Source organism: Marmota monax, unplaced genomic scaffold (assembly GCF_021218885.2).
Source record: "Marmota monax isolate L192 unplaced genomic scaffold, Marmota_monax_Labrador192_F-V1.1 WCK01_AAM20220418_F8-fsc00026, whole genome shotgun sequence".
Lineage (NCBI taxonomy): Eukaryota > Metazoa > Chordata > Mammalia > Rodentia > Sciuridae > Marmota > Marmota monax.
This window is the reverse complement of record NW_026693108.1, coordinates 14,450,981-14,475,813: the sequence shown is the minus strand read 5'-3', so window position 1 is coordinate 14,475,813 and position 24,833 is coordinate 14,450,981. Positions and strand designations below refer to the sequence as shown.

General features: G+C 37.2%; 1 protein-coding gene across 3 annotated transcripts in view; it reads right to left on the bottom strand.

Annotated features, from left to right (window-relative positions):
- The window catches only part of Uggt2 (UDP-glucose glycoprotein glucosyltransferase 2), a 166,875-nt gene extending 152,359 nt beyond the window's left edge, over positions 1-14,516 (bottom strand). For 2 of the 3 annotated variants that reach the window (XM_046454787.2, XM_046454788.2), the window contains exons 1-4: positions 14,287-14,515; positions 10,876-10,958; positions 5,453-5,583; positions 4,620-4,732 (exon numbers count right to left, since the gene is read on the bottom strand). In XM_046454787.2, the coding sequence (XP_046310743.1) occupies positions 4,620-4,732; positions 5,453-5,583; positions 10,876-10,958; positions 14,287-14,444 (485 nt within the window). In that variant the 5' untranslated portion in view covers positions 14,445-14,515. Of the gene's footprint in view, positions 1-4,619; positions 4,733-5,452; positions 5,584-10,875; positions 10,959-14,286 lie in introns of all 3 variants that reach the window. The other variant, XM_058582781.1, reaches the window with a different exon arrangement.
- Positions 14,517-24,833: the final 10,317 nt, after the last annotated feature.

The following is a 24,833-nucleotide window of genomic DNA, read 5'->3' as shown; positions in this document are numbered from 1 at the left end:
TGTGAACCACTATAGGTGGATTTGGCAAGTAATCTCAACCAAGTGGCTATGTACATGATCTAGAACTATGTTTTTCCAACAAAACAATTTAGGGGTAGACTACAACAAAAGTTTGGATTCCTTAATTAAGCTCTTTTGGGTGGGCATCCACATGAGTGCTATACCAATATACCAACCAGGCCAAACTGAGGTTGCTATTGGGGGAAGGAAAGATGCATTATGCCCAGCAATGGTCAGGGTGGCAACTTGAATTTTCAAACTAGGACTATACTATGTAACTTCCCACTTCATTCATCCTGATCATTTCATAGGAGGCAGACAAGAGATAAAAACTGAGGGTGATCAATTCAGATATCAAACTGCTCTACTAAAATATATAGAGCAGAAAGAGGTGAGCAAGGTAGAGCCAAATCTTTCATTTATATCCAAGGAAGACATTCCAGTGTCATAAAATTCAGACTTCTGAATCACGGACAACATGGAATATTCAAACACTTAATTATTGACCCAATGTTGGTGGTCTCAGTGATTTCAGGTACATGATTATCAGCTTGTAGATGATCTGGAAAACCACAAATGTCAGTTCAGTTTCAAGGGCCACAGTATGTGGCCAGAATTAGCAGTCTAGATTTAGGCGGTAAAAGTATAACCTGAAAAAGCATCAACAGTGCTGTGGTACCAATGGTAGCACCAAATCAAGTTCAAAGGTCTGACATAGTTTGCTATGAGCGGGAGGGGCCCCATACAATATGGTTTCCTTTACCATAGGACAAATCAATCATCTCTAAACAGAAGTCACAGGTACGGTATACTGTGATAGCTTTCACAAACACATGGTCCTCTGCTGTGCTGCTAACAGTAGATTAAGGAAGCAAGAGCACTAGTCTGAATGTTGCCATCTTGCTAGATAGCTTGCCTCTATTCAGATTTATTAGAAATTGGCCCACATGTGTGCCTCTACAGGAGTAAACCACACTGCTAGAATGGCAATTGCAATTTATTTTTATGGTGTATAACCCTAAAGAGTGATGCCTTTAATTGTCTTCCAAGTGGCAGACTAGACAAGGTAGGCAACAACAGCCCAAGAGTCAGTATAAATACAAGAAGCTTCATTAAGGGGTCAGGAAGAAGACTGGCTTGAATTTTGACCAGTGGAGTGGCCACATAAACATTTGGTTTTACATAGCTGATGCTTGGCTGAAAGACAGCTGCAGCAGTCCAAAGACATCACCAGCCTTTAACTTAGCTGAATATATCAGCAGCGTATCTCAGGTATTTGCGGGAAAAATACTGTAAATTGAGGGTCCCTCTGAATGAGCCACTTTACTTCAAGTAGTGGAATGGGGCATTTGGTTTGCTCCAAAGGAGTTGCTACACTTTCACTTACACCTGAGACCATGTTAGAGCCAAGCAACTGTGCTCTTAAATACACATTTGACAAAGGAGATTCTTTTAGTGTCCCTTGTCATTAAATTCTAGTTGACCTATACCCAAATTTAAAAGTCAGATAACAGAATCATGAGGCTACCAGAGGTCAGGTGTTCAGTTTCCTTAAGAGCTTAGAGGAAGTTAAAAGCTTTTTTTTTTTAAAAAAGGGTGTGTTTGGTGGCAGATTCAGGCAGGTGGTGACATTGTACTTGGAAACATCCTGATAGTCCAGCAGTTATTAAGCATATAACTAAAGTTGTGATTATCCATGCTCCTCTTGAGATTCTTTGTTATTTCTGAACTACCAGGAATACTCCATGTGCTAGTCCCTGAGAGTCTCCCTCTAACCTTCATGATCACTCACAAATAAGCACCTAAAATTAAAATACCAAATACATATTAAAATGTGGGAGCTAAAACAATGTACATTGAGTAAGTTTGGGCACCTTTTCCAATAGGAACATGCATATGTGTCACAAAATGTGGGTCAGGAGTTATGACAGTAATCTAAAGACTCCTATCAGTTATCAGAGCAGAGGGAGAGTGGTGGGCAGTGGTGATGAAAGTATAGACCATTCTTCTCTTCAGCCCCTGGGTCCCTTATCTTTTCTCTCCTAGAAAGCTATGTGTCTACTGACATCCCATCCTGCTTTCCAAAACTGAAAAGAGCTCTACGAGTCTAAGGATTGATTTTACTCAACCTGCAAACTTAAGTTAGCCTTGTAGCATTCATGGGATTTGGGCAGAAGACATGATAAGACTTGTGTCAAAGACAAAAGACTTCATTACTCAGGACACAGAAAGCAGTATGAGCATGTCTGCCTCCCAAGATCCAGAGAGTGACAAAATATGGACCTAGTTGGCTATTACACAACACAAACAGTGGGTGAATGCGTCACCTGAGGAACACTGAACTTGGGGAACCACTGTTTTATAGTAAGCAGTAAAACTGCTTCCCCATTCCTAAAACAGAAATATCTCATTCTTCAAAGCTGCTTGCTACAAGGACAATTCTGAGAAATGACCCGTAAAGGACCTTGCATGTTTTGTTGGTCAGGTCAAGAAAGAACATGCAAGGATTCAGAAGGCCAATGGCAGATGGCCTCTCCTAACAGCTTGATTTTTTTTTTTTTTTAATTGACAGGATATATTAGTTTCTATCAAAAAACTAAAATCTGGGGTGGGGATATAGCTCAGTTAGTAGAGTGCTTGCCTTGCATGTGCCAGGCCCTGGTTTGATCCCCAGCACCACAAAAAACTAAAATATGACAGAAAAATATAAAACCAGAAATCAATGACAATAAACTTTATACATTATTAACATTTCCTTTAAAAAAATTCAAGAAAAAATGCACTAATACTAACAATTTTATAGTATCTATTAATACTACAAAAGAATATATAACTCCTATATCAATCAACTGGACCAGAATAAGAATAATGTGGTTACCTAATTCTCTATATAAAGCTAGAATGAATCTAATAAAAAATTAAATGTCATAATTTAAGTAAATGTATGGCTAATCTCATTCAGTAAAACAGACGCACGAGAACAAAGCAATCCTAATTAGAAAAGAATTTAAAATACCACACATTAATGAGCAATTTTCTTAGAAATGCAAAGTATAACATTTAAAATATAACCTAATACATCAATATGTCCAGTGAGGAAAAACTTTATATTCATCTTAATAGATGAAAATACTGAAAAAGTGATTATTTAGAAATTTTAAAAGATGGTATGATTAGAGACATACCATGTTATCTGATGAAAGAGATAATACAAATTTAGCCAATAGATTTCACATAATTCAAATTAAACCCTGCTAGGATTCTGCGGGGGAGATACAGGGAAGAATTTGAATGTTAATTCAAAAACATCAACATATGCAAAGTACTAAGAAAGTTTTGGAAAAACAAAAGACAGCAGAAATGAAACAAATTGCTCTATCAGATACTTTATTATAAAGCAATAAATACTAAACAAGTATGGCATTGCTATAAGAAACATAATTGGGAGCTAGGGTTGTAGCTCAGTGGTAGAGTACCTGCCTAGCATATGTGAGGGACTGGGTTCAATCCTCAGCACCATATAAAAAAATGAAGGCATTGTGTCCATCTACAAATTAAAAAAACAATTAACAACAACAATAAAAGAAATACAAAATTGGAGCTGAGCATGGTGGTGCATACCTGTAATGCCAGCTGCCCAGGAGGCTGAGGGAGAAGGATTCCAAGTTTGAGTATACTGGGGGCAATTTAGTGACATCTGTCTCAAAATTGGGGGAAGTGGAGCTGGAGATATAGTGATAGAACACATGCTTAGCATGTGCAAAGCCCTGGATTTAATTCTCAGGGGAATAAACGAATAAATGGAAAGAACAAATAGCTAAGAAATAAATAATATAATGAATGTAATAAATAATAATTGACTATTATCTTAGGGAAAAAAATTTATTGGATCTTTATCTTTTGGTGAAAATAAATTAGATGAATTAAAATTTTAAAAAAACAGGAAAAAGAAAACCACTGGAAAATATTAGTTTTTCACAAAACCAATTCAGAGAATTTACTAAATATAAAAACAATGTAAAATTCATACACAGGAAAATTTGGCTATTTAATAAAGGCTTTCTGTATATTAAAATCAATATGAATTATAGGAAAATATAAGAAAAGGTTTGTAACAAATAGGTATTAACATGAGTTACTAAATATGACTATGAGAAGCTATTTCAAAAGAAATTCTTAAAAAACAACACATACTGCTAGGTGTTACTTTGTTTAAAAAACTAATAAATTAGTAATTTCCTTCTAATTTATCACTTTTAATTAAATACAAAAAGTAAAAAGTCTTGAATAATGCATTACAAAAGCAATCTCATTTATATTATTTTTTAAAATGTTTTTTTTATTTCCAAGCCTTCAGTTTATATACAAAGAGATATTCCAAATAAATTGTTTCACATTTACTTCAAAAAAAATGTTCATATAAAACACACATTGTATATGTTATGATATTTTGGTATAATCTGTATTCCAAAATAAAAGGTAATCCAGACAAAATTATCTCATTTCTCAACATATATCACATTCTTAAGTATATCACAATATCTTATAATATTAAAATTTCTGCTATTTCAACTCGCTACTTTATAAACTACTTCTTTCACTTTTGGCTATTATTTTACCTTGAAGTAACCTTCTTCAGCAGTTTTTTAATCTCATTAACTTTACAGGTGTGCTTCTCATGGATAACCACAAATGCATTACAACCATCTGGTGGTGACTCATCAGCAGCAATCTAAGATTTCAAAGATGATATTTAGCTTCAGTAGTTAATTACAATATGATTTAAAAAACTCACATTACTTTGATTAAAATAACCCATCAACTACTATTAAATTATTGGTCTAATTAAAGTAAAAAACAGCCATACATAAGTAGACTCTAAAATATTTTAATAAAAATCAATTTTGCTGCAGGAAATAATATAATCTTTTTAATAACTTTGAAACATTTTTAAGATTTTAGGGGCTGGGGATGTGGCTCAAGCAGAAGCACGCTCGCCTGGCATGCGTGCGGCCCAGGTTCGATACTCAGGACCACAAAGAAAGATGTTGTGTCCGCCGAAAACTAAAAAATAAATATTAAAATTACCCCTCTCAAAAAAAAAAAAAAAAGATTTTATTAGAGGGCTGGAGTTATAGCTCAGTGGTAGAGCCTAGCACATTTGAGGCACTGTGTTTGATCCTCAGTACCACATAAAAATAATTAAGGTATTGCATCCATCTGCTAAAAAGAAAACTTCATTTGTAATGTGTCTTTATAATTTCCTTATTCCAAAACCATAAAATTATACATATATCAATTATAATCAACATTAATATAATCAATGATAGATTACTGAACCAAGTATTTTAAATTTTAGATAATTTCATACCAAATATGTTTACATTATATAGCTTTATGTACACTGGTAACATGCCTCTTTGTTAAACATAGTCTGGGTATTTTTACATACCTGTTGAAACATCTGAATAGTTGGAGAGTATGCCCTTATAGAGAAAGCAAACTTTAAGAGATTGATGTGTAAATTGTCTAAAAACTGTCCAGCTTTCTTCAGAATTAAGTTGTAATAAGAAAAATCTGATTCTACAAAAAGAAAAAAAGTTAATATTTTTATATCCAACCCAATGCATTGCACATTCCTCATTGTATAGTTAACTTAATCAACGTCAGTCACATTTTAAGTTTGGATGAATCAATATAAGACCAGGCTGTAAATTTTTCCATTAAAATCTATTTGAGAGATGCCATCCATTTCAGTCTCATCCAGCCTAGTTACCAACTGATAGCTCTGCTTTATTAAATAAGAAGATTCTAAGGCAGTTCACAGAAGTTCCTATGGATCATGGTTCCCTGGAACAAAGAAAGATCACAAATGGGGGTGGCTAAAACCAGATTATAACACCAGATAATATCTTTCTCAACAATGAGACAAAAAAAGGGGATAGGAAAGCAATTATGGAATAGAAAAAATATGCTAAACTGAATTATATGTTAAGCATAAGAGTAAATACCAATAAAAACTGCAGGAAAAATAGAGCAACACACAAGGGAAAAGTAAGAATAATGAAACAAAAGGAGAAGGGAAAAATATTGTGGACTGATAGACACAGTAGTTAAGCAAAGGAGATCTACATTATGTGTACTTGTAGTCCCTAAAGCAAAAAATAAAGAGAATAAAACAGAAGGAATTAAAAATATATATAATACAAGCAGTCTCCCAAATTAAACAGAATGAATCTATATATATCTACGAAAGAGCGCGCGCACACACACACACACACACACAAAATCACATGGAATGTCAGCATTGCAACATTCCCTAATAAAACTGTGGGACTCTGAAGTTTAAAATCCTATGATGTATACATAAAAGTGTATTATTCATTCGTGAGCAGTTATGTATGTATGTGAAGAACTCAAGGGCCATTATCATGAGACTAAGAGTAAACTTTATATACATAAGGAATAAAGAAACTGTACCATAAAGTCTAAGGGTGAATTTTAAATATACTTAATCTAGTCTTTTATTTCTGCAGTTAAGAGGTTAATGATGACAGAAGACTAACTGTAAATGTATGTTCTCATTATGCAGAAAAATACCAGTAGCAAAAATGCAATAAAGAGGAAATTAAAATAAACTCAGTGATTCCTCATAATTAGCAGAGAAAAAGACTATCACTGAAGTCAACAAAGTAGTAGACACATACATATACTTAAGAATAACAAAGACAGAAGATATTGTGAACCAAATCACATAATGACAAAGGGAATAAAGGGTCATTAGTCATTTAATTACTGCTTACAGTAGGGGACCAACAAATTAAAGAGGCAGCAAGGGCTCAGGTCTACACAATATCATTCCTTTGGTATAAAATGCAGGAGGGAAGGGGAGATACATATTTGGTCAAACCCTGCTCATCAAGTTTTTGCCTAAATATCAATTGTTTGGAAAGATTTTCCACTAATCTCCCACATGTAACTCATGTTATACACTCTGACAGAACTTTATACCATCTTTAGATCACTACTCAAAACTATAAAATTTTACACAGGTGTTTAATTCTGTAAACAATTTATGCTATCAACTGAAAGCAGGGATCTTCTGTAGCCTTTCAACTCCATTTCCACTCGTGACACACAAAATATGTATTTAATAAATTTCTTTTATATTTAATAAGTGAATAGGGTTTCTTCATCATAGACAATATTTTCCTAGTCCAGTAATTTTAAATAGTTGACACATGAAAATAGGTGTACTCTTTCTCTCCTACTTCTTTAGCAAATTATAGGTGAATTCTGAGAACTAAGGAGTTGTAGTAAGTTTTCCCCTTTAGAATCTGGAAAAAATGCAAGATAGATTCACCTTCTAGTAAAAGCAACACATAACAGATCAGAAATGTTATTTTAAAATGATCTTAAAAGATAATAGCTAGGAGGACAAAAAATAATGTAACTAAAGTGTGGCTATATCAGTCAAAAAGGCTTGGACACAGTCAAGAGTCAACAGAAACAAACGTAGTGACTGACCGCAGACATTAAATTTGTCAAGGTTGTCAAATAGTGATGGTTATAGAATCTAACAGTTTTAGAAAGTGCAATTCTGTACTTTAAATAGTAAAATCATCTCTAATGAAACAAATGCCTTAGGCTATTTTAGGGGAGTTTTTAAATAAATTCATGTTCACCAACTAACCTGCTGATAATTATTTTGCCTTTTCAATATTATTTTCCTTTCTCTTCAACCTCACCTTTTACTTGATTGCTGTCTACTGGCACCTAGTACACAAAAATCACGCTCATACTTAAAAAAAAAAAGAAAAAAAAAAAGCAGCAGCCTACACAGTTAACTCCTAACTCATCTTATTCCTTTCGGTAAAGTATCTTGAAGGACTCAAAAGTTACCTCTACTTTCTCAATTTCAACTCACACCTTATCCTATTGTAATCTCGATTACCATACCAGTGAAATGGTTCTCAAAGTCATTAATAATTTGTTAAAAGCTGGAAGTACTTAATATTCATATATTTTATCTGCTAATTAAATTTGATAATTGATCACTGTCCATTTAATATTCTCCTGACTTTCATGGCATCACATTTAAGTATCTACCTACCTCCACAGGTACTATCCTTTAGTCTCAAATATGTTCTTCCTCACCATCCCATCAGCATTGGTGCTCTTCAGGATCCTGCTTCCGGTTCCCATTTTATTCTCATTTTATGCCTCCTACCTATAACTTCAATTACCTCTTTACAATGACAACTCACAAATTTTATCTTAGGTTCTTTTTTACCTAATTCTGTCTCATAGGAAAGCTTAATGAATATCTCCCCTGAACATTCCAAAAGTAATTAAAATAGGACACATCCAAACTGCAGTCATCTTCCTATCCCAAACCTGGTTTTTGTGCACAAGTAACTGAAGAAGTTGTAACATTTTCTGAACCCTCTCCCCCAAATATATGATCACTTTACTTGAATAGAAACCATTAAAATCTTCAAGGACTTTGACAACTGTACTCTTAAATACTGAGCATAGAGAAGTATAAATAAACAGGGCCTCTGAAGTCAGATAAATCTTGGTTGACATTTCTAACTCACCACACAAAACTATAAAGGTTATCTAGTATCTTGCCTCTTGAATCTTAAGGCATCAACACTTGCATATATGTTTGAAATAAGAATTCAGGTTCCCATTTATCTTAATGATCTGCCATCAAACTGTCAAGTGTTTCTCTTTGTTTAGGTATAAAATATGCTGACATAGCTAAGCAATTTAAGAGCTCAAAAAATTTTTAAGATTGGTTCTCCAATTAAAAAATAGCACTGGATAAAGTCAAAGCACGTATTGAGAACAGATCTAGGATATACATATACTGAGGATTTTAGGCCAGAGAAAATTTAATTAGATTTTTTAAAAACTATTGTGAAAACCTGGCACATAAATCTAGTCTATTTTTACCTGATTACAAATAAATTTACTACAACAAATGCAAAACCAAAAATTTTCCACATGATCTGAAAGATTACCAAGTAGTCAATATCTCCCCCCCCCCACACACACACACATTCTATTTCATTTCTAGTACTCTTACGATCCCTACCACCTGGCTAACTCTACTTATCAGTTATAGTTTGGATGTCTCATGCGAGACAATGCAAGAAGGTTTAGAGGAGAAATGATTGGGTTATGACAGTCTTAACCCAATCAGTAAATTAAGCTCCTGATGGAAATGAGTGGTAACTGCAGGTTGGGTGTGGCTGGAAGTGGTGGGTCACTTGGGAGCAGCTTCCAAGTACGTATTTTCTATGTGATGAGTGGGAGTCTCTTCTTTCTGCTTCCTGATCATGTGAGCATTTTCCCTCCTCCACACTCTTCCGCCATTATGTTCAGCCTCACCTTGAGCCCTAAGGAATGGAGCGACTATGAGCTGAGACTTTTGAAACCATGATCCCCAAGTAAACTTTTCTTCCTTTAAAATTGTTCTGGTCAGATCTTCTAGTCACAGCAGTGAGAAAGCTGACTAAATCATTCAACTCAACTCCAGCATTCACCACTAGAAATGTCCTGCTTTCTCAGAAATATCAGCAAGTGCGTTTTTTAAAATGTGCTCTCATTTTATGCATACCCCTATTAAAGCTCTTATCACCTAAGAGTACACTTCACATTTTTGTTGTCTGAAGAACAAGACCATATTTACTCATCTCTGTATATCTGACACTGTCTGGCATCTTTTATGACTAAAATAAGGATTAAATAATGAAGTTTTTCAGGAAAACATTTTGAAAGGGAAAATTACTTGTTTTTAAAATATTTCAGTTTAAAATATCATTAAAGGCATGTTTGATCTATTTTAAAGATATTATTAAACCATAAAATTGTTAAGCTTCAAGTCTGCTTGAGCAAAACAGGCTTCAGCAAATGAACATTTAAAACATTTGAAACTATCTTTTATATATATATATTCAGGAATAAAATTCATAAACTTTTTAGTCACAAAATGTCTTCTGACATATTGGCTAAACATTTTACTTTCAAGGGATTCCACATTCATGCCATCTGAGAATAATTTTTCTTTTGAATAATGAACCTTTAGCTTCTGCTGCTAAAACCCAAATTCAGTATCTTTAATCTTTTGACCTTCCCTAAGAAGCACAATAAACACTTCTTAATTCTGAGAAAGACAAGTTTGCAGATGTACTCCGATATATGTAAAAACTACTATTTTATAATGAAAATACTGATTCCCTGATTTTTTGAGAGCAAGAATTAAAAAAATCTCTTTAAGTGTTTAAGGCAAAAATACTCCAGAAATAAAAATGCAGTATTACAGTTCAGTATAGATTTGTCCAAATTCATACAATGTACACCATCAACAGTGGAGCTTAATGTAAATTATGGACTCTGGATAATAATCATGTGCTTTAATAGGTTCATGAATTCTATCTTGATGTACACTGGTGGGGGATGCTGACTATACATGTGTGAGGGTTGGAAGCATACAGGAAATCTACTTTGTGCTCACTTTTGCCAGGAACTTAAAACTGTCTAAAAAAATAAGGTATCAAAAAATATTAGTAGATGCAAAATTAACAGTATTTCAAAGAAAGTAGATAAAAGCATAACTCAATTCTGATTTCTTCTTGAATATAATGCAATATCCAAATTTTACTGTTTTCTTATAAAAAGTAATAAGCTTTATATTTTTAGAAATGAACAATAGGAATAGTTCCATTAAAACTCCTACCCAAATTTAATGTTCAGATTTACTAGCCCAATTAGGCACTCACACTTAATTGTTACCACTAAATAAAAACATCCAATGTGGGCACATAAACACAAATTTCGTTAAGGCAATATTTGCACATCACCTACCTGTTTTCTTATAAATTGCTAATTCTTGTACAGTTTCCAAAAACTGCCAAAATTTTTCATTACTTTCTTCTGCCATAAATTCACTATTAAAAAAAGTAATCAGTTAATAAGTGAAAAAGAAAAATGATTTAGAAACTATAAACTACACTTTAGAACAAAATCATTCTATGACAATTCTCTAAAAACTAATGTCAAATTACTAATTTCCATTTATTGTAACAAAATGAACTGATGATTCTTACCTGAGGAATCATCCTCAATTAGACACATAAAATCATAGGAGAAAATGATAGTATAAAAGATTACTTTTGGCTTTTCCTTAGTAGGCAACTAAAAATATGGATAATTTATCATTCCATAAGAAATACCACTAACAATGGCAATGAAGAGAGAATTATATAAAGGAAAATACTAATACATACACACAGAGATCACCAGTTTTTCATCAACAATTTTTTTTGGAGTGCTTTTTTTTCTTTTTAGTTACACATGATAGTAGAATGTATTTAGACATATTATACATATATGGAGTGTAACTTCCCATTCTTGTGGGGGATACTGAGGACATCCAAGACTTTCTTGTGAGTAAGGAATGGGAAAAGGAGGTGACAAAGACCTAATAATTTATCAACATAAATATGACAAGGACAGCAATTTAAAGTAATAAGGAACTGCAAAACCATTATTGCTATTAATGATGTTCAATTCAATGGCTTAAAAAAAAAACCCAAAAGAAGAAAAACACTAAGACCAGACCTGAAAAGGCACAAAATCTTAAATAGGGAGCAACACTTAATATTCAACTGACTTGATCAAACACCTTAAATATACTCATATATAGGTTGTTTATCCTTTATGTGAAATGCTGGGACCATAAGTATTTTGAATTTTTCCAGATTTTGGAATATTTGCATATACAGAATATTATATCTTGTGGATGGGACCCAAGACTAAGCACACATTTTATATACACATAACCTGAGGGCAATTTTACATCCTTTTTAGTCCACCTGTATTTTTATTGCAACCTGTCCCTAGGTCAGATATGTTAACTTTCCACTTGTGAAGTCATGTCAGCATTCAAAAACTTCTGGATTGTTAGGCACCTTGGATTTCAGATTTGGGATACTCGACTTGTACTGTTCAACAACAGATAAAAGTATGATTATTCAAAGTGTTCACTTAAGTACTCATACTTGTTCTCTCAACAAACCACCACTCTTAAGCACTTCTGGAATTTCTTTCTCTATGCCAGGTTTAAGCTGAAATGGTTGAGTGATCACAGCACAAGGTTGTCAAGTCATGCTCTTGGCCTCTCCAGAACACACTGAATTTTCTAATTTGAACATCCTTTACAATATGAAAGGGCTGAGAAACTTCCAGATCAAGTGTTGGCTCCTTTTGCCTTATTTTTTTTCTTATAATCTCATATCTTTCACAGCAGCAAGACAGAAACCATGTTGCACCTTCAACACCCTGCTTGAAAATCATCATAATCAAGTTCATTGCTTTCACGCTGTTATCCTGCAAACTACAGAACTTAAGTTAGCCAGTACTGTCACTATGTAACAAGTGTCACCTCTCTCCTTTATTCTAGTTTTAACATGTACCACCTCTTCTGAGCCCTTGCCAGGACTGCCTTCAATGTTCATATTTCTACTAACCTCCTGTTCAGATCATAGACTGAGATGAGAGCACTTAGTTCTACCATGCTCCTTACCATGCTCCTTACTCATTTTCTAAGATTTCACCAGAATCACCCTTACTGTTCATATTTTGGCAAACAGGCTGTTTAAACTTGTCTAGCATGTTGCTCAAAATTTCTTATACTCCATAAAAAGTGAATCATGTTTGGGCTTTAAGGCTAAAGACCTAGTGCAATATACCAGGTTTCCTTTTTTAAAAAATCCATGTAAATAAGTATTTAAATAAAATAGATAATTACTTTCATATCATGTTTATTAAAACAATCTTTCATAATTTTTGTGTTCATATATGGATACACAGTATAACTCCACATGATGTACAACCACAAGAATGGGAAGTTACACTCCATGTATGTGTAATATGTCCACTGCCCAATTCCTTCTACATTTTTTAGGTAATTTGTTACAGCAACAACCCACTTTTGGGTACCAAAATCTATATTAGTTTCTTTGAGCTGCTGTAACAAGTTACCAAAAACTCAGTTGCCTAAAACAATGTATTCTCAAGATTCAGGGGATCAGATGTCCAAAATCAAGGTGTTGGCAGGGCTTCATTCCCTCTGAAGACTCTAGGGGAGATACTTTCCTTGCTTCAAGGTTAGTGGTTTCAGGTGCTCTGTGGCTTGAGGGTACAGAACTCCAATCTGACTCCATCTTCACATGGCCTTTCCCCAAATTCATCTGTTTATAATGACGTTGGATTTGAGGCCCATCAGATAACCCATTCTGACCCCTAATTACAACTGCAAAAACCTCTTATCCAAACCAGGTGACTCGCATTTGTGAGGACATTAACATATCCTTTTTGAGAACCATCCTTCAACCCACTACAAGCAAAGAGGGTAGTAAATCTGACTAGATCTAGATAGTAAAGGATGTTCAGGATATCCTATAGGCTACAGGAATTCCAAATCAGACTCTTGAGACAAGTAGGCATTGCAATTAGCAATCTACGGTTGGAAGAAGTCAGAATGATTTGTAACCAAGTGCGGGATCAAATCCAGGCCCAAGTTCTGGGAGAAACTGGGGAAAGGAGAGAAGGGGCATATTTTAAGATAGACTCATTTATTGGGTAAATGAGTCTAAGTGCAACGTAATCTGGGATGACGAAGTCTCTTTGGGGGCCACACACTGCTGCTTTGGTGAACAGACAAAAGGAAAAGAGTTTTACTGGAGTATTAAGGGACAAAAATTCAGTCGTTTTGTTCTTGCACAGCAACTGATAACTACGAACTGATTCCAGTGGGAGAGATGGGAAAACTCTGTAGCCGTTGTCTTCCCAACAGCGAACCTAGGAGCTAGGAGCGGACAAAAGGATCAATTATGAACTAGGTGCTTTTCAGTAGGATCTAAACATAACTGTCGCCTCTGTCCAAGTGCTGCAGTAAATGCCACATTCCACCGCTCCATCTTTTCCTCTTTCGTAGATGCTAATAAAAGCCATATGAATTAAACCAAATTTTTAAGAACTACAAATTGACTACGCCCCGAGCGAGAAAGGAGTTGCAGGAGAGTACTGAGGTGGCCCGGGAGAGGCGGGGATGCTCCGGACGCCAGGCATCAGGGCGCCGGGGGAAGAGAGGCGCAGAGGGGGAAACGCGGCCGCCTGCTCCAAGGCGCCAGGTCAGCGGGGCCGTGACGCCCCGGCGCGCCCCCCGCCCGCCCCCGCTCAGGGCTCGGCCGAGGCCCCCCAGCCCGCACCCACCTCGCCTCGAGCAGCAGCGGCGTCTCGGGCCACTTGGCCGCCAAGTGAGCCGTCACCGCCTTGGACGCAGAGGCCGTGCCCGCGCCCAGCAGCCAGAGCCACAGCACCCAGGAGCCCAGGAGCAGCCGCACCGCGGTCGCAGTCTTCGCCAGCGTCATGGCGCGCAGAGGCAAGCCCGAACCCCTCGGACCCGCGCCCACAGCAGCCACGCCACAGCCGGCTCCTCCCGGCGCGTGCCCGCCTACTTCCGGCGGGAGGAGTGCGAATCGGTTAGTCGGCGGGTCCCGCGCATGCGTGCCTGGGGGCGCCGTCAGGGAGCCCCCGCAAGCCCTCGCCGCCGGACGCTCTGGGACGCTCCCCAGACCGGGCTAGGCCGCCGGCGGAAGCGAAGTCGGGGGCCGCCCCGGGGGCCGCCCGGACGTGGCCACCTTTTATATGGTAGGAAAGCGAGGCCCGTGGGATCGAAGCACTTACCTCACGAAGATCTCAGTCTTACTGCGGATGAGAAGCTGCTGGGACAGCTTTTAAAGGTCACTGCCCAGCCCACTCCACGTGATCTGGGTGGGGGGTGGGGGAGCGAGATTCGGCCTTATTGGTGTTTTAAGAACCGCAGGTGACTCGTGTGCGGTCACGGTGGGAAACCCGTGATTTAGCAGAGGATCTCCATCTTGAGCTGTTCGCTGGCCAGCTGTAGCTGAGTGCCCTGCCTCGCTCCAGTGTTTCTGATGCAGTGGCCCCGAGAATTCTCATTTCAAGTTCCCAAGGGATGCTTACACAGCTGTCTGGATGCTAAAATGTGGTCCAGCGTAGGCATCGCCTTAGGAGCTCCAGAGATGCGGCTTCTCTGGTGCACACAAAACTACTCAATCAGAATCTCTAGTTTAGCGGGAACCTCACGTGATTTCTATGACCATGAAAGTTTGAGAGGGTTACAAGTGAAAGTCATAGAAAAGTGCATGTAAGTGGTAGGTGTTTTGCCAGGGTAAAATACGTGGTAAAAAAGAAACAGGAAAAATAGTTTAGTGGATGCACTAATCCATTGATTACCCTTACTCCTTTGCCTTACAGAGAAACTGGTTCTTTTAAAGTTGTCAAAAAACGGTCGTCCCTTATTTTTATTTTCCCCTCCTTTATTTAGTCTATACCCTTCCTTAGAAGACCCTACTCTGGAAATTCTGCTCCTGCATGTTTCACTTCCAAAATTTAGACTTCTTGATTTCTCCTACTCAGTAAAATCTATCCCTCCTTTAAATTTCCATAAGCTCTTTAATTGTCATGTAGCACTTACATTCTCATTTTAAAATTTGAATGAAGTAGGTATTTATCCTACTAGATATGGTATGTTCCCCGAGGACTTATGCCTTATTCAATTTTGGCATCCTTTTATGTTATTGGAGAATCAGTAAATATTGAAGAGTCTTTTTATAGATAGGTAGGCAGAAAGCTAAGGCAAATAAGCCTCATTTCTATCTAAGGTCCTGATAGAATATACCATGAATCTTTTCAAGTATTTATTCTAATTAATTCTTCATTTCCACTTACTCTTGGGCTGAATTTTTATTGAAACTGTGGGCTAGAGGAAATAAAATATTGACAGAGAATGTCTTCAATGTCACCATATCTCAGGGGTTGCAAATTCTTAAGAAATGACTTTGTCATATATAAGCCATGTAAATATACTATTAAAGAACACTAATAAAATAATATTCAGTCCAGTATGTTGGAGTTTAGGAGAGTGAGACTTATACATTTCTCTTTTTAAAAGAATGTAATTAACAAGCCATTCATTTACATAATTGTCATACATTTTTATCTTATATAATAGTTTCATAGAAATTTAAGTTAGCTTGAAACATTTCTCACACTGCTCATCTCCAGGCTTGCTTCCTTACCTGCAGAGCAAAATGATAAGACCAGATGATGTTTACACTTCCTTCTATATATAATTCATTTGTGTAGGTAGAAAAAAAATAACTCAGCAAAGGCCACTCAAGTCATTGGAGCAGAGGTGTATTCTGAAATCTATTATCAATAATCCATTGGCCACAAACTTATTGGCCATGAACTGTATGTACTTTGGAGATATAATTGTAGTTTAATAATTTTTTGCAAAATACAATTCAAAGTTATTCACTTCAGGTCAATATGAATGAAAACAATGATGATAGCATTTTTTGTTGTGTGTGGCAAAGTGATTGCTGAGTGCTTTATAATAATAATCTTGAAATTCTTTTAAGGTGCAACAAGGGACATATGTTTAATAGTATTTTTTATGTGGCTACATGACTTAAAGATATAATGGTTGACTGTGTGGCTAAAGTTACTGCAAAAATATCTTGTTAAATAATAAAATCTTAATTTTCTGACCCTAAAGTCCCATCATTGAAATGACTTTTAAAAATATTATTCTGACTTCCTTTATTATAAGTAAGAACTGATTCTCAGGAAGATAGTGGAAGCGAACTAGGTAGCAACACCAGATCTCCTCACAACCCAGAAAGGAGGACAGCAAAAGAAATGAAAAAGTAACAGATAGGTGATGAAATAAATGCACTAAGACTCCACATTACATAGTCTGAGACCTGGAGAGACTGGAGGATAGAGTACCAGAGTAGAAAACGAATGCAAGGTGCCCTACCTTCAACTCAAAAAGTGGTGAATGAAGGGGAAGGGATATCAGGGAGAGGGGAAGCTGAAATTCTCTCAATCTACCCACTTAAAAATGGTTGGAAAGGCAGATAAAACTTAAAGCATAACTGTAGGAGCATCTGCCATAGACGTGCTGGGACATGCTGGGACTCACTAAATTGTTGGCCATAAGGAACAGCAACCATTGAACTGCTTAGTGGTGTCTGCTTGCAGTTGATAAGGAGTTGTAAGAGGCACTAGCGTAGCAATGCTTAACTATGACTGGTTTCAATTGATAGGGAGTACAGCTCCATGGACATGGGCAAAGAACATGCCTAGTTGCAATTACATCATCTCACGGAACAAAGCCAATGGGCATTGAATTTCACTGGGTGTAACCAATCACTAACATACACCACCAAATTGGAGTTGTATTTAAGTTGCCTGTCTTGGCACATTGACATCAGTGAGACTAGCCGCCTTGCTGTCTGTCCCTGGACTGACTTACTCTTCCCATTGGCTGGAGAGAACCACTAAAGACAATGTCTGCTTTTTGACCAAGGGAAGTCTCGTGGGATAGGAGGTATTTTGGGCCTATGGTTGCCCGAGGATTGTGTGATTTGCTTATAGTGTTTAATTAATGTGCACTGAGTGCTAGTTGGGGTGCTCCAGCACATCCAACACTTTTTGCATTAATTGTTTATATTTGATGATTGGTGTGATCAAATATATGCTTGCATTAAAGACAATCCGCCTCTGAGTAATTATTAATAGCACTATTCATGAGAGCAACACTAATAGAAAGCCCCTTAAAATAGTACAAACAAAACAAAATTGTGAAAGAAAAGCTGAGCAGGGGGGTCCACAGCCATCAGCTGACCAGTCACCTTCCTAAATCAGCACCATGTTTTCTACACCCAGATAGCTGCAAACTAAGCAGAGGGGATGTCCCCTACAGTGGGACTCTTAAAAATCTGGCCAGAAAGAAGGACTACTACTAGCTCTAAATTGCTGAAACTACCCTCACCCTCCCCATTCACAGTGAACCAGCGGAACAGAGCAGGCTGGAGGGGACTGGTGCTAGGGAAGTGTAGCAAGCCCTGCTCAGCATCTGTGACCCAGGCAGGGGTGAAAGCTCGGTGCAGAGTCCTCTTACTTACTCAGACAGAGGTAACAAAGCAGCAGCTTTGGCACTGAACAAATGAAGGCAGTTTCATGAGGCCCCTAACTACTTACTCTGGGGATCACTGCAGGAAAACTAGGGACATACTCCCAGGATCCAGATTGCAGGGCTGGGATCACAAAGCCTACCTGAGGGAAGTTGCCTTGAATATCCAGAGGCATGGAGACCCAGTGAGAAATTGCCTGAGGCTAAGCAGAAGATACGACTGATACCAGCACATCATAACTGACATTTGACAGGGCATTGTTTGGGATATTTGTGTGGTCCTTATATCAGGAATCAATGCATGCCATTCACAACCTGGGACAATGGAAAGTAGAATCCAGATGAACCACTACAGTCCCTTTACTACCTGTACCTCAGAACTGTGTTGGCCAGGGGAATATTTCTGCACCACATATCACTAGAGTTCCTGTGCCCACAGCCAGCCACCAGGACCTTTACTACTGCAAGAAAGAACCAATAGCAGGGATCAAATACACAGTAACATGGCTATCATAAGAATACTCCAGAGCTTACATCCTGAACTACTAGACACAATAGAAACACTGCACCAACAAAGTAGTCAGCTACAGGCCCTTGAGCTGATAAATAAGTTGCTGGTAGGGCAATCCTAGCAACTAGGATATTGGCCCCTATCCACCAGGAACTCAGGAGAGACCCATGGCCTAAAACTGATGGACATCTGCTAAATGTCCAAACCCCAATGTAATACAAATCAAGATTCAACAAGACTTTTTTTTAACCTGGACATGGTATACTATAAACAATTCTAACATCAACTTTGATCATATAAATAACTCCTTAATTTGAATGATAATTGTTAACCCACTTTAGCAACTTTGTATTTTAACTCATTTGAATGTATTTCATCTAATACATCTAATGTATTTAATGGTTTACAGTTTAATTGGAATCAGTCTTCCTATCTTTTCTTTCCCACCTCTAGTTTATACCTACTTCTCTTATCTCCTGCTTATGGCCTGGCACCATCTGCTACAACCTTAAATACCACCTATTCATCTCTGTCTCTTTTCTACCTTGATATAAATTACCCTTTTATAGCTTCTTCCTCTCTCTTTCTCTCTCTCCGTCCCTCCCTCTCTCCCTTCTTCCCTCTCTTTCTTTCTTTCTCTCTGCCTCTCCTATTTGCCCAATCTTATTCCTTCCACCTTTATATCCTCACTTAAGGGCCTAGTAAATTTACTAAATTTAACTACTATTTTTCTTACCTGTTTCAAAACTTCATTATAGGTATATAACTGAATTTGAAGAATGGCAGATATCAACTGCAACAAATTTTTGTTCTTATAAGATTGACTAGAACAAGACCTGGCTCTGAAGTGACTATAGTAAATAGGTCTCAGTGGCATCCCTTAAAATGCAGCTGATATTGGGATCAGCAGAGATCACACAGTTAATTAAAATATCATTATCTGGACATTCACCCAACACATAGCTCTTAATAAAAAAGCAGCTCACAAAGTAGTCCTTCACTTAAAAGAAGTCAGAACTGTACTGATTGATGGGTAGACATAGAAACTGTATTTTTAAAAAGGGAACAAACCATTCAGACAACCTCAAATGCCTCAAAAACAGACTTCACTGAAATTAGAATGGATAAAATGTCAGAGAAGGATTTTAGAAAGTTCATAGTTGAAGTGTTCTATGAACTAAAAGAAGATGTAAGGATGAAATCATAGAGAAAATACAAGAAGTGCAAAATCACTTTAATAAGAAGATAGAGGCTCTGAAAAGCACCAATCAGAAATTCTCAAAATGGCCGATCACTTGTGTCTCCCAGACAAACTGCTGTGACTCAACGCTAAACGCTGAATCAACTTGTCGGTTACTCCAGAATCTGCAGAGGTTAATACCAACCGAGCCTTCATAGGCAGTGGCCACAGGATTGAGACGGGGCTTGGAGAGCCGGTCAGAACCCACCCGTTGCATCAGACACCGGGCAAAGGGAACAAACTGTCACCATTCGCATGGGATATCACCATGGCAGAGAACTGACTTACCAGAATGTGGCGGAGGAGATAACTTCATTGAAACCGGTGGCGGCAGGTGTGTAACCCCCTAGCCCTTCCTCTCCACACAGCGAGGAAACCTCAAGGGCCCCTCCCAGCTCTCCCGTGAGCGCGATAGTCAGACCCAGGGAATCAGGAGCGGTGCAGGACCCCGGCTACCATGCCCATCAGCGCTGACAACTGAGGTCTCTTGCACCAGCTCCCGGGGGCATGGCTACCGGAGGTTCTCAGCCCCACGCTCCACAACCTTAGGGTCTGAGGGAATGGCAAGAAGGGAGAGTGTGCCCAGTCGTTCAAGAAAACAGGGCTCCCGGGAGCAACAGACCTGGCGTGTAGCCAGTATTGTGGTGAGCGTCACCGGTGAGCGGGGCCTGGCTGGAGGAAAAGTGGGGAAGTGACTAGACATAAGAAAAGGCCCTAGGCACTCAGGATTGGAGACCCGCCCAGTCGGGGAGGAGGAGCTGCTTCACAGTGATTGGTTCCCACGTATTGAGAGGAGAAGCTTGGCCCAGTGGGCACAGCTCCACCTACTGGAAGAGAAGTTAATCGAACTCTAAGACTGCATTTTTTAAATTTTTATTATTATTATTTGTTTATTTTTATTTTATTTTATTTTTTAAAATTATTTTTTAAATTTTTTTTTATTTTCTATTTTTTTCTTATGTCTTTTCATTTCTTTTCAATTTCCTTATTCCCCTTTCCTTGAATCTACCTGTTTACTCTCATTCTCTTTAGTGACTTCTTCCTTCCCCTTCTAATACCTTTCCTCCCAAGCATCACGACGCTGTTTATGTGTAATTTACTAAATATGTATAGGTAAATGTTCCAAGGCGTTATATAGTGCTACCAAGTCCCTAGCTACCCCCAAATACTCCAGACCATTCTCCTGTTAATATCCCTCATCAGTAGAGCAACCTTCTAAGGTTGCCAAGAGATACCAACCTCAATACCATCACATCATTCAACCTAAATATAAATCCCAAGACCAAACCGCAGACCGCTATATGCCATCAGAATCCATACACAGTTTAGGAAATGAATGAATCTGCATTAAAGTGCAACAAAACTCATCATCTCTGGTCATAGTCTCCCATCACAAAAGAGAGACCCCAGAGACACACAAAACCAAAAAAATTTATAGGAGTAAACAGTAACTCAGCAGTCAAACAGAACAAGAAGTAACATGAGCAGCATGAAAAAGCAAGGAAGAAAATGAGTACAAACAATGCAGGACAGCCTAAATATACAGGAGGACCTAGAGGCATCAGAAAAATGGTCAAATTAAGAACTCAAGGAATACCTTAGACAGATGGAATGGAATCTTAAAGAGGACATGAGACAGCAAATTCAAACAATGAAAGAACACATTGAAAATGAATTACATAAACAGATAAAAGAAGAAGTTAAGCATCTTTATCAGGAGATAGAGATTATAAAAGAAATCAAACAATAATTCTAGAAATGAAGGAAACTATAAACCAAATTAAAAACTCAAATGAGAGTATCACTAACAGAGTGGAGCAAGTAGAAGCCAGAACGTCAGATAATGAAGACAAAATGTATCATCTTGAAAAGAGTCTAGCTAACTCAGAAAGGCTGGTAAAAAATCACGAGAAAAACATCCAAGAGATATGGGATAACATAAAAAAAACCAAATTTAAGAGTCATTGGGATAGAGGAAGGTATAGAGGTTCAAACCAAGGGAATGAGCAATCTGTTGAATGAAACAATTATAGAAAATTTTCCAGATATAAAAAAAGGAATTGTAGATGCATACAGGACACCGAGCATACAAAATCACAGTAGGCCCACCCCAAGACACATTGTTATGAAGATATCCAATATACAGAACAAAGAGAAAATATTAAAAGCTACAAGAGAAAGGAGGCAGATTACATTCAGGGGTAAACCAATAAGGTTAACAACGGATTTTTCATCACAGACGCCGAAAGCGAGAAGATCCTTGAACAACGTATTTCAAACACTGAAAAACAATGGATGACAACCAAGAATTTTGTATCCAGCAAAATTAAGCTTCAGGTACGACAACGAAATAAAAATCTTTCATGATAAAAAAAGTTAAAAGAATTTGCAGCCAGAAAACCAGCATTGAAAAGCATCTTGAGCAAAACACTACACGAGGAAGAAATGAAAAAGAATAACCAAAACCAACAGTGGGAAGTATCTCAGTAAAGCGAGAGGGCGGGGGGAAAGCTAATCATGGAGAAACAAACCAAATTAAAAAAAAAAGATAAATAATCAAACATGGCTTGAAGTACAAACCATATATCAATAATAACTCTAAACGTTAATGGCTTAAACTCTCCAATAAAGCGACATAGGCTGGTAACATGGATTAAAAAACCAAATCCAACAACTTGCTGCCTCCAGGAGACACATCTGATTGGAAAAGACATACACAGGCTGAAGGTGAAAGGTTGGGAAAAAACATACCACGCACACGGTCCTTGTAAGCAAGCAGGGTGGCCATCCTCATATCGAATAAAATAGACTTCAAGACTAAGTTAATCAAAAGGGATAAGGAAGGACATTATATACTGTTAAAAGGAACCATGCACCAACAAGACATAACAATTATCAATATTTATCCACCAAATAATGGTGCTGCGACGTTCATTAAAAAAACTCTCCTCAAGTTCAAGAATCAAATAGACCACAACACAATAATTATGGGTGACTTCAACACACCTCTCTCACTATTGGACAAATCCTCCAAACAAAAGTTGAATAAAGAAACTAGAACTCAATATCACAATCAATAACCTAGACTTAACTGACATATATAGAATATAACAACCATCATCAAGTGGATATACTTTTTTCTCAGTAGCACATGGATCTTTCTCAAAAATAGACTATATATTATGCCATAGGGCAACCCTCAGTAAATATAAAGGGGTGGAATAATACCATGCATTTTATCTGATCATAATGGAATGAAACTGTAAATCAATGATAAAAGGAGGAAGGAAAAATCCCACATCACATGGAAAATGAACAATGTTACTGAATGATCAATGGGTTACAGAAGACATAAAAGAGGAAATCAAAAAATTCTTAGAGATAAATGAAAATACAGACACAACATAGCGGAATCTATGGGACACAATGAAAGCAGTTTTAAGAGGGAAATTCATTGCCTGGAGGTCATTCCTCAAAAAAAGAAAAAACCAACAAATAAATGAGCTCACACTTCATCTCAAAACCCTAGAAAAGGAAGAGCAAAACAACAGCAAATGTAGCAGAAGGCAAGAAATAATTAAAATCAGAGTGGAAATCAATGAAATTGAAACAAAAGAAATTATTGAAAAAATTGACAAAACTAAAAGTTGGTTCTTCGAAAAAATAAATAAGATCGACAGACCCTTAGCCATGCTAATGAAAAGAAGAAGAGAGAGAACTCAAATTACTAACATACGGGATGAAAAAGGCAATATCACAACAGATGCTACAGAAATATAGAAGACAATTATAAATTATTTTGAAACCCTATATTACAATAGAATAGAAGATAGTGAAGACATCAATAAATTTCTTAAGTCATATGATTTGCCCAGACTGAGTCAGGAGGATACACACAATTTGAACAGACTAATATCAATGGATGAATTAGAAGAAGCCATCAAAAGACTACCAACCAAGAAAAGCCCAGGACGAGATGGGTATACAGCGGAGTTTTACAAAACCTTTAAATAAGAATTAATACCAATATTTTACAAGTTATTTCAGGAAATAGAAAAAGAGGGAGCTCTTCCAAATTCATTCTATGAGGCCAACAGCACCCTGATTCTGAAACCAGACAAAGACACCTCAAAGAAAGAAAACTACAGACCAATATCTCTAATGAACCTAGATGCAAAAATCCTCAATAAAATTCTGGCGAATCGGATACAAAAACACATCAAAAAAATTGTGCACCATGATCAAGTAGGATTCATCCCTGGGATGCAAGGATGGTTCAACATATGGAAATCAATAAATGTTATTCACCACATCAATAGACTTAAAGATTAAGAACCATATGATCATCTCGATAGATGCAGAAAAAGCATTTGACAAAGTACAGCATCCCTTTATGTTCAAAACACTAGAAAAACCAGGGATAACAGGAACTTACGTCAACATTGTAAAAGCTATCTATGATAAGCCTCAGGCTAGCATCATTCTGATTGGAGAAAAATTGAAGGCATTCCCTCTAAAATCTGGAACAAGACAGGGATGCCCTCTATCACCACTTCTATTCAATATAGTTCTCGAAATACTGGCCAGAGCATTAGACAGTTGAAAGAAATTAAAGGCATAAAAATAGGAAAAGAAGAACTTAAATTATCACTATTTGCAGTTGACATGATCCTATACCTAGAAGACCCAAAAGGGTCTACAAAGAAACTACTAGAGCTAATAAATGAATTCAGCAATGTGGCACGATATAAAATCAACACGCATAAATCAAAGGCATTCCTGTATATCAGCTACAAATCTTCTGAAATGGAAATGAGGAAAAACACACCATTCACAATATCCTCAAAAAAAAAAAAAATAAAATACTTGGGAAGCAGCCTAACAAAAGAGGTGAAAGATTTATACAATGAAAACTACACAACCCTAAAGAGAGAAATAGAAGAAGATCTTAGAAGATGGAAAAATATACCCTGTTCATGGATAGGCAGAACTAACATCAT